This window comes from Cnephaeus nilssonii (genome assembly GCF_951640355.1).
Source record: "Cnephaeus nilssonii genome assembly, chromosome: 19".
Taxonomy (NCBI): Eukaryota; Metazoa; Chordata; class Mammalia; order Chiroptera; family Vespertilionidae; genus Cnephaeus; species Cnephaeus nilssonii.
The window spans coordinates 310,517-319,542 of NC_137090.1; the positions used below are offsets into that span (position 1 = coordinate 310,517).

Genomic DNA, 9,026 nt, shown 5'->3' on the forward strand with positions numbered 1-9,026 from the left:
ATAGAGGAGAGCAGGTGCAGGTGACTGACTCTGGAAGACCTCAGGCCTGGGCACCCCAGGACCAAACCGTCTGGCAAGCAGGTCTGTGTCAACAGCACAACAGCCCTAGCTGGTGTGGCTCAGTGGATAGAGCATCAGCCTGTGGACGGAAGGGTCCCAGGTTCGATTCCGGTCTAAGGGCACGTACCCATACTTGGGTTGCGGGCTCCTCCCAGGCCCCAGACCTGGTTGGGCTCCAATCAATGTGTTTCTCTCACATCAATGTTTCTCTCTGTCTTTCCCTCTCTCTTCCACTCTCTCTAAAAATGAATGGAAAATATCCTCAGGTGAGGATTAAAAAAATAAATGAATAAAAAATTTTAGAGAAAGAGTACAACAGCACACGTGCCATCGTCAGAAGCTGGCTCGGCACCCTTTCCCTCGGAGACAGTTAACAGTTTCCCCAGGATCAGGAAAAAAAAGCTAAAACCTCAGCACATAGTAGTCTAGGAATTACTAGGTTTGAAAGTTCGACAACCACAAGCTCTTAAAGTCAGAGTCCCCTCTCCCTTCCCACACAAAGCAGAGGAGAAAAAATGAATCTATCCTCCCCACCAGCCTCCAGGAGACCACCAGTGTCCTAACACTGGTGCTCCCAGCCCCATCCCAGACCTAGTCGGTGGCCACAAATGGGCTTCTTCCTCAAAATGCAATCCAACAGTTGCTTTCAACATCCCTTCAGTGTTCACAAATCTCGCAGGGTGACGAGGAACAGCAGCTAAACTTCATCTGAGTAAAATATTAGAACGTCCTCAGGCTACACCTGCACTTAGTTTGAAGCTATTCTCTTATTCAACAAAGTCAAGGAAAAAATTTGCTCTTTAAGAAACAATTTATTACAGTAACACATTACAAAGGCTTCTTGGCAAATATCTAGGAAAAACATTGAATTATGGTTTAAATGAGGGAAATGGTGCCTTGCATCATTGAAACCACTGGAAGTTTACACAAAAGCATTTGTTAGCATCAATGCCATTCGTGACCGTTCCTCATCCCTGCAAGACCAAGGGGGAAACACTGGCTTAGTGCGGGCATATCTGAAGCAAAGGAATGACACTGGGCAAGCGGAGGGAGCGGCAGACAAGGTGGGGTGTGAGATTCGGTGGCTCCTGAAGCTACTAAGGACACCCCAAAGCCGGCAGTTTGGCCACTCCCCAAATCATTTCCAGACCTGCTCAGCCTGCGGCTGGTCCAGAGGTCACACAGAAAGCAAAGGGAATGTGCTCAGTTTGGGGAATGGGCATTGTAAGATGCTCCTCGTAAGACAGTTTTGTGCCTAGACTACACCTCAGCCATCGAGTAGCATCATCCTGAACTCGAGTCATTCCTGGAGGCAAAACCGGAGGGGATGGTGCGAAGGTGCCCGCAGCAGCAGTGCGTGGTGCACTGGCCACTTCCCTTCTCTACCTTGGGGGCAGTTGTTTGGTTTGACATGGCCCACACTGCAAGTCCCTCTGTTCACATTACCAGTATGGGTCATCCAACCGTGGAGTCTAACGAAACGTACAGCTTTCAGAAAGGTGGTCCGAAGCCTCTCCAGGTGAAGAAATGGGACAGAACCCCTGAAGAAGAGGACTGTGGGGAACCAGAGGGTTAGGATCTGGTACATTTGAACCTAAGGCTCCGGCAGGCTCCTCGCACAGGCCTCCCTCCGGAGCAGAGCAAGCTCACTAGATGAGGTTCCTCATGATGTTGAGGGAGGACCCTCTATACCCTGATCCGAAATGATTCCAGTGGTTCAAATAGTGGAAGAGCTGATACAACTTCAGGCGCTTCTCAAATCCAGGGGCCTTGGGGATCTTGCTGTGGTAGGCGGAGTAGAAGGTGCTACTGAAGCCCCCAAACATGCCGGCTATTGCCAGCTCATATTCCGAGTGGCCATAGAAAGAAGCTGGGTCAAAAATGATGGGCCCAGAGGAATCCTCTGCTACGTTTCCTCCCCAGAGGTCTCCGTGGAGCAGGGCTGGGACGATGTCCAGATCAAGGAACAGACCAGGGATCTTCAACTGCGAGGAGGAAAGGCAACCTCAGAGAATCAAGCGACGCATGTGGGAGGGGTGCACGCTCTTCCACGTGTGGCTGCGCATGGCCATGCGTGGCTCAGGCAGGGTGACCTACTGCCATCCGACTGGCCGGGCCCACCCACCTCCTATCAGACCCACATCTCAGTGCTGTACCTGGCCTGCCACCTCTCCCTGGTGGGGCTGCAGGGCATGGTGGGCACAGCGTGCAGCGGGGCTCTCTTACCTGCAGAGCAGACCAGAGCTCAAGGGCATCTCTGTCCCCAACCCCCTTCGCCAGCATGTCCATCTGGGGCTGAATGCGCTGCTGGGCATAGAATGCGACCCAGTCCTTCTGCCAGTCATTCACCTGCACAAGCGACAGCAAAGGAGAAGGCCGAGCTCAGAGGCACAGGCCAGGGCTGAAGGAGGTACCCCAAAGTGGGAAGGACTGATTGCTAGGGACTGCTGCAGGGACGGGCGTGGGAGCTGATGGGACCCCTGGGGCCTTGTGGACAGGTGGGACCTTAGAGCCTATCCCAGGAGCAATGGGAAGCAAGGGGCCCTTCCCGTGCAGAGCAACAGGGTCCCTCTGATGAGCTCCGGGATGTTTTCTTTCTTTTTTTAAACTTATCTTTATTGTTGAAAGTATATCAATATTTTTCCCCCATTGACACCCTCCACTCCGTTCCCGCCCCCTCCCCAGGCCTTCACCGCACTATTGTCTGTGTCCTTGGGCTATGCTATGCGTACATGCATACAAGTTCTTTGGTTAATCTCTTCCTGCCTTGGGATGTTTTCTTTCAATCTATACTCACACAGGAGCACAGAGGCCAGAGCTGGCTGGCCTTCTCTGACCCTGTGGCTCACTTCTGTCCATCCACCTGGCCACAGAGGACCCCGCTTCGGCCCCTCCCAAGCAGCTGGCACTGCCCTCTCAAGAGTGGTAACATGGGAAGTCACGTGGAACCCTGTTCAAAAAGACCGCTGAGAGGACATCCAGGCCACAGGTGCTGACCATGGGGTTCGGGGGGCAAGACAGACATACACAAGAGCAGGACAGCACAGGGGCAGTATGTGATGCCAAATGACAGAGTATCACACTCACAACGCATACACATACTCTCACACATGTGCACACACCTATACTCTCACACAAATGCAACCTGACATGTGCACGTGTGCACACAACCAGCCAGCAAGTTACAGGTGGGATAGAGAGGAGCGGAGCCAGCTGAGACACCCCCAGAGCAGCATGGAACAGGAGGCCCAGCTGTCAGCCACTTGCCACCTCATGCAGGTTCCTGGACAACCTCCAAAACATTTCAGAATCAGAGTAGTGTCTCCTGCACCCCTCTGCCCACCACAAAGTCCCCGAAAGTCTTCCACAGCAGATCCCTTCCAAGGAGCCACCTGCCTTTCGCTGAGAGCACACCCACCACCCTAACCACTCTGCGTTTGCGGGACGTCAAGGAGGAATAATTCCCAGGGGAGCCAACCGTAAAATCATAAAACTGAAAGTTACCATCCCTTTTCATTATGCCACCTCTGAGAGCTTACTATTTAAAATAAAACATTTAAAAGTTTTCTAGTTTTTACCGACCTTGAAATCCAGCATTCTAACTTGCTGGCCTTCTCTGTTTCTCTGAGCTTACACAGCCCAGGAAGGGGTAAAGCTCATGTCAACCTCTTTAAAATTAGCAAAAAAAAAAAAAAAAAGAGAAAGGGAGCAAAGACTTACTAATCACCAAAAAGGGAGAGGGTGTGCTTTCCCAGCTGTTTCTGAACAGCTTTCCCGGTTGGAAGATGGAGGAAAGTGCAGGTATCACTCACCTGGGGGAGATAGCCACAGCACGTCACCACGTCAAACCCAAACTGGTCTATGAAGGGCCGTTCCACCTGCCCACCTCCTCTCCCTTGGAAGCAAAAGAAAAACAGGACAGACAACTAGTTGCCTTGCTCCCTCGGCCCTCTTCTTGGAGCTCAGCATAGCTTGAGACCTGATGTCAGCGTGCCTTCTCCACCTGAGTCCCACCCAGAGACAAACAGGGCCCTGGTCTCCACCCACCCTCAGGACCCAGAACCAGAGCCTGTTCTGTCACACTTAGCAGTCAGGCCACCCACTGCTTTCCAGGAGAGACACCAGATGGGGCCCGGAGGATGCCCAGGACAGAGTGGCTCGCAGCTGCCATTTATGGCAGACAAACTGCATTCACTGTGTTCACCGCACCCCAAACATGCATCTTGGGTTTGACATTCCTTTCCTTTGGCATCAACACAGGCCTGACCCTCACTCATATGGCTGTGGCATAACCCCACCCAGACACCCATAAGAGCCCAATGTCCTCCTCCAGGTGGGGTCCCTCTTGGCCCACAGATGTCATACCCACTCTGCTGGCCTCCTTCTGCAGCGTCTCTCCAAGCCTTTTATTCTCTAGGTGCAGGTCTGCTAGCTGGGCTCCAAGCTTGGCAGCATGACTGAAACCAAAAGGCAGCAACTGAACGCGTGACACACGTGAGGAAACTTCATCCACTTGAAAGGGCTCGGGCCAGATAAAGGAAGTCACACATTTTGAGGATATAAAGTCTGTTTTGGTGAAGCAAGAGGGAGCTGATGGGCCCTCATTAGTGGACGGTCTTTCCCAGCCTCATCTGAGCTTGCAGCCAAGTCCTCTGAGCATCTCACCTTGAAAGATTTCCTTCCAGTTTGCCTTTGGCTTGCGGATACTCATTGTGTGTGGGTGGTGGGTTCCTTGTATCACATCCCACAAAGTTATACCCCTACTGCAAGCTTCGGGTATGGAGGAACCACTCAGAAGAAAACCAAAGCCAACCTGAGGGGAAGGTGCCAAGACGTACCTGCTCAGATACCTCATGTCCAAATGCTCCATCACTAGCATACTGCTGCCTCCCGGGGCATCCAGGACCTTGATGGGTTTGGGCACTTTCACTGTGTCTGTTTGCAGGATGGCAGTTAAACTGGCCATCTCACCTTCAAACATTCTTCTAGCCTGTCAGGAAAATGAATGGAGGAGGGGAAGGAGAGCGAGCGAGATCACTTCTGGAAAGGTTCCAGGTAGACAAGTTTTCTCAGGCATTACAATTCTAATCCAAGGCTGCCCTGACTTCAGAGTCAATAGACAGACAGCTTTTTGGGCTTTTCTGTAGAGCAGATTATACGTCCTGACGCTGCACAGGAGTAGATGGTACTTTGCATCATTGGACTACATTGTTATGCTATCACTGAGTCCAAACTCCCTCCAGATGGGGAGAAATCAGCTCCTAACATTGCACTAAGTGTCTGGTGCAGGGCTGGACTGTGTATGGAGGTCACCCTCAGTAGTACCTCAAACACAGTCCTGTCCCACAGCAACCACAGAACCAGCTCACACTGGCCTTACCTAGTTCTAACAAGATACTGACTTGTTTTCCAGGGACAACGGAACAAAACTGCATGTCATGCTCAAGTATGCTCCGAGGAGAGAATTTTGACTTTCAATAATACCCAGAACCAAAGTGTGCCCTGCGCGCCCCCCCAGCAGCACTTCCGCAGGCTGGCCAGTCCTTCCAAACCCACAACCGGGGAGACAGATTGGAGCCTTGTCTCACTGCCAGTTGAGTTTGCAATAAAGCCTTGTCTTTTACCAAAAGCCAATGTCACAGCATTGGCTTCTGTGCACATCGGGCAGCAAGTCCTTGCTTGGTAACAACACCTGAGCCCGCAGGTGCAGGTGGCCCTCTGGTCTGCACATGCCAGGAACCTGTGGTCACTTTTCATCTGAATGGACCACCAAGTTCTAGGACATCTCCTACGAGCACTGGAAACTGTACCATCTTGAACACCTTTCCATCCCCGTCCAAAAGTCCTTGCTCCCCTGGACTGCAGTGACCCTCCTCCCCTGGTCTCCCTGCTCACCAAACTGAAGTAAATGCTTATGGGAGGCAAATCCCACCCTGGAACACACCCGGAGTTACCACCTCTGCCTATATCCTGCACGTCCCACAGGATCTGACCCTGCCCACTCTCCCATCCTCATCCAGGGCCCCTACCTGGGCTCCACACCTTACACTTATATGCACACACACCCCTGGTGCTCCTGGATTACAGCCTTCCTTTCCTTTCTTAAAGACTGCCTGCTTCCTCCAGCCTCGAAGCCTGCACACACCGCGTCACCTCTGCTGGGAACACCAACCCCCACCTTTTGCCAAGTCAGCTCCTTCCTCGTCATGTGCTCATCCCGTCTACTGTTGATGGACAGCTGGGCTTCCAATTTGGGGCTATTACAAACAGTGCTGCCATGGACATTCTTCTACATGTTCTCATAGTTACTAATTCTGTGACCTTTGGCAAGTTACTTAAGCTCTCTGTGCCTCAGTTTCCTCATCTGTAAAATGGGGTTCATAATAGTATCAATATCATGGGCTTGCTGCCATGATTAACTAAGTTAGCAGCTAACACATAATCCATTCTAAACACTTTATCAATATTATTATACTGCCATCAAGAGCTACAGTCACTGAGGAGAAAGGTAAGAACAGTGTCTTGCCCTGACTAGGTAGGTAGCTCAGTTGGTTAGTGTTATCTGTATATGCCAAGGTTGTGGGTTCGAACCCCTGGTCAGGGCACATACAAGAATCATTCAATGAATGCACAAGTGGAACAACAAATGGAAGTTTCTCTCAAATCAATAAAAATTTTAAAAAAGAACTGTGTCTTAAGAATTTTCAGAGCATTCTCTCTAGAAGATAAAGAGAGACTGGACCCTGCTGTATTTTGTCCTAGAGTGCTGATTTTGAGAGAAGGGGGTGGATTTTTTAATGCAGGCAGAGGTGAAGGAGGATCTGTGAACACAAGGCTCCCTCACAAACATCGCCTGCAACTCGGGCCTAAGAACACTGCTCCTCCAGCGAGGAGCAAGGTGAAAGGGCTGGTGCTGCAAATAAGCCAATCACACAGTGTGCGGAGGACAGATAAGAATAATCAGGAGGTGAAACCAGCAGACAGGGCAACTGCACAGGTGTGAGCAGGGTAATGGGAGAGCAAATAAGAGGTCTTTTCTGAGAAGTCTGGAGGAAGACATTTTCACCTCCTAAAAGGTAAAGCATTTAAAAAAAAAAAATGCGTAAAAGACTTTTCTATGCGGAGACCTAACCCCGGGGTGATGGTGGCAGGAGGTGGGCCCGCCCGGTGGGACTGGCGCCCTCAGAGGCCCAGGGCTGCCCGCCTGCCCCAAGGAGGACACCTTGCGTGCATCCTTCTCTCTTCAGGCGCTTTGAGCCTGGGCTTCCAGACTCCAGAAATGGGAAAATAGATGTTGGTTGTGTAGACCACCGAGTCTGTGTGGGTACAGCAGCCCCAGCCGGGTGCGGCAGCACCTACATCATTTCAGTGGCTCAGGAACGGGGTGATCTCTGGACGTCCAAGGAGGCCCAGGACACAAGGCTTCTGCTACCTGTGCCCTCGTCCAAACCTCGACAAATGCGCATTCTCTCCAAGCAGCGGCACATCGGTCACGAAGAAGCCACCTGCAGCACCCACGTCCACACCGCACAGGGAAGGGCACCCACATCCACACCGCACAGGGAAGGGCCTGGATCAGCACCCACGTCCACACCGCACAGGGAATGGGACCCACGTCCACACCGCACAGGGAAGGGCCTGGGCGGGCATTCACCGTCCACACCGCACAGGGAAGGGCACCCACGTCCACACCGCACAGGGAAGGGCCTGGGCGGGCATTCACCGTCCACACCGCACAGGGAAGGGCCTGGGCGGGCATTCACCGTCCACACCGCACAGGGAAGACCCTGGACGGGCATTCACCGTCCACACCGCACAGGGAAGGGCCTGGATCAGCACCCACGTCCACACCGCACAGGGAAGGGCCTGGAAGGTTCGACAGCTCCCTGGGGTAGAAGTGGCCACACAGGGCCGAGCTGGCGGTGCCGACCCCAGAAGCGCCCAGGCACGGCCGGACGGTAAAGCCGGGTCACCAAGTGCCCCCACTGAGGCCGCGGGCAGCGCCGGTCCCGCCCCGCCCTCAGGCCAGGGCCCCCGCCCTCGGGCCTCTACCCCGGCCCTCAGGCCCCGGCTGGCGGACCCCGCCCCCCGCCGTCTCGGCCCGCCCGGCTCACGGCGGCCCTGACCTCCGGCTGGGCGTTCACTTTCACAAACACGCGTCCTCTGTCCGTGTCGTAACTCTGACCCTGGCTAATGCACCCGCCCCCTGAGTGGCCCGTGGCCTTGACGGAGCTGCAGCCCAACTCCCGCCTCAGCAGCTCCTCCATGTTCCCTGCGGATCCGCCTCAGGTGGCGCGGAGAGGCCTGGGGACTAGGAGAAGCGCAGTTACGTCACGTAGGGGCGTGGCCAGATGAACGCACAGGGATTGGATGAGAGGCGGGGCGACGCCAGGGTGGGGGCGGGGCCTTGTGACGCGCAGGGATTGGGTGAGAGGCTAGGTGACGCCACGGTGGAGGCGGGGCTATGCCGGGGTGGGGCCAGGTGGGGGCGGGACCGCGCTGCGGCTCCAAGGGGACCTGGAGGCTCTGCTGGTCTCAGAATAAAGCCTGGCCCGACCAGTGAGGTTCAGTGGTTGACCACTGACCTATGAACCAGGAGGTCATGGTTTGATTCCCGGTCAGTGCACATGCGCGGGTTGCGGGCTCGATCACCAGGAGGGGGCGTGCAGGAGGCAGCCGACCAGTGATTCTCTCTCATCATTGATGTTTCCATCTCTCTCTCCCTCTCCCTTCCTCTCTGAAATAAAATATATATATTTTTAAAAAAAGAATAAAGTCCGCTTTGCTCCCTGTAGTAGTCGGGGTTCTCCAGAGAAACCAAGCCAACAGGATGTGTATACATATAGAATGATTTATTTAAAGGAACCCGCTCACACACTATGGAGGTGCGAGACCAGAACCCGAAGGGTGGACCAGTTCTGCAGACAGGATTTACTCTCCTTTGGGGGAGGTCAGTGTTTGCTCTA

The 9,026-nt window shown here is 53.5% G+C and overlaps 1 protein-coding gene across 1 annotated transcript; it reads right to left on the reverse strand.

Moving 5' to 3' along the window:
• Positions 1 to 786: 786 nt before the first annotated feature.
• On the reverse strand, positions 787 to 8,369 carry FN3KRP (fructosamine 3 kinase related protein). The gene is made up of 6 exons (XM_079799160.1): positions 8,187 to 8,369; positions 4,899 to 5,050; positions 4,426 to 4,517; positions 3,873 to 3,955; positions 2,287 to 2,409; positions 787 to 2,045 (listed from the first exon to the last, which is right to left on the reverse strand). Exons 1-6 carry the CDS (start codon positions 8,325 to 8,327, stop codon positions 1,710 to 1,712), a joined length of 927 nt encoding a protein of 308 aa, XP_079655286.1. The 5' UTR covers positions 8,328 to 8,369; the 3' UTR covers positions 787 to 1,709.
• Between the last annotated feature and the right edge of the window lie 657 nt (positions 8,370 to 9,026).

Excerpts from the sequence above, each read along its gene's own strand:
- FN3KRP (XM_079799160.1), bottom strand. The coding sequence starts at position 8,327 with ATGGAGGAGCTGCTGAGGCGGGAGTTGGGCTGCAGCTCCGTCAAGGCC. Across the intron at positions 4,518-4,898 it reads GACATGAGGTATCTGAGCAG|TCATGCTGCCAAGCTTGGAG; the intron begins GTACGTCTTGGC and ends TTTTGGTTTCAG. Across the intron at positions 2,410-3,872 it reads GCTGTGGCTATCTCCCCCAG|GTGAATGACTGGCAGAAGGA; the intron begins GTGAGTGATACC and ends TCGCTTGTGCAG.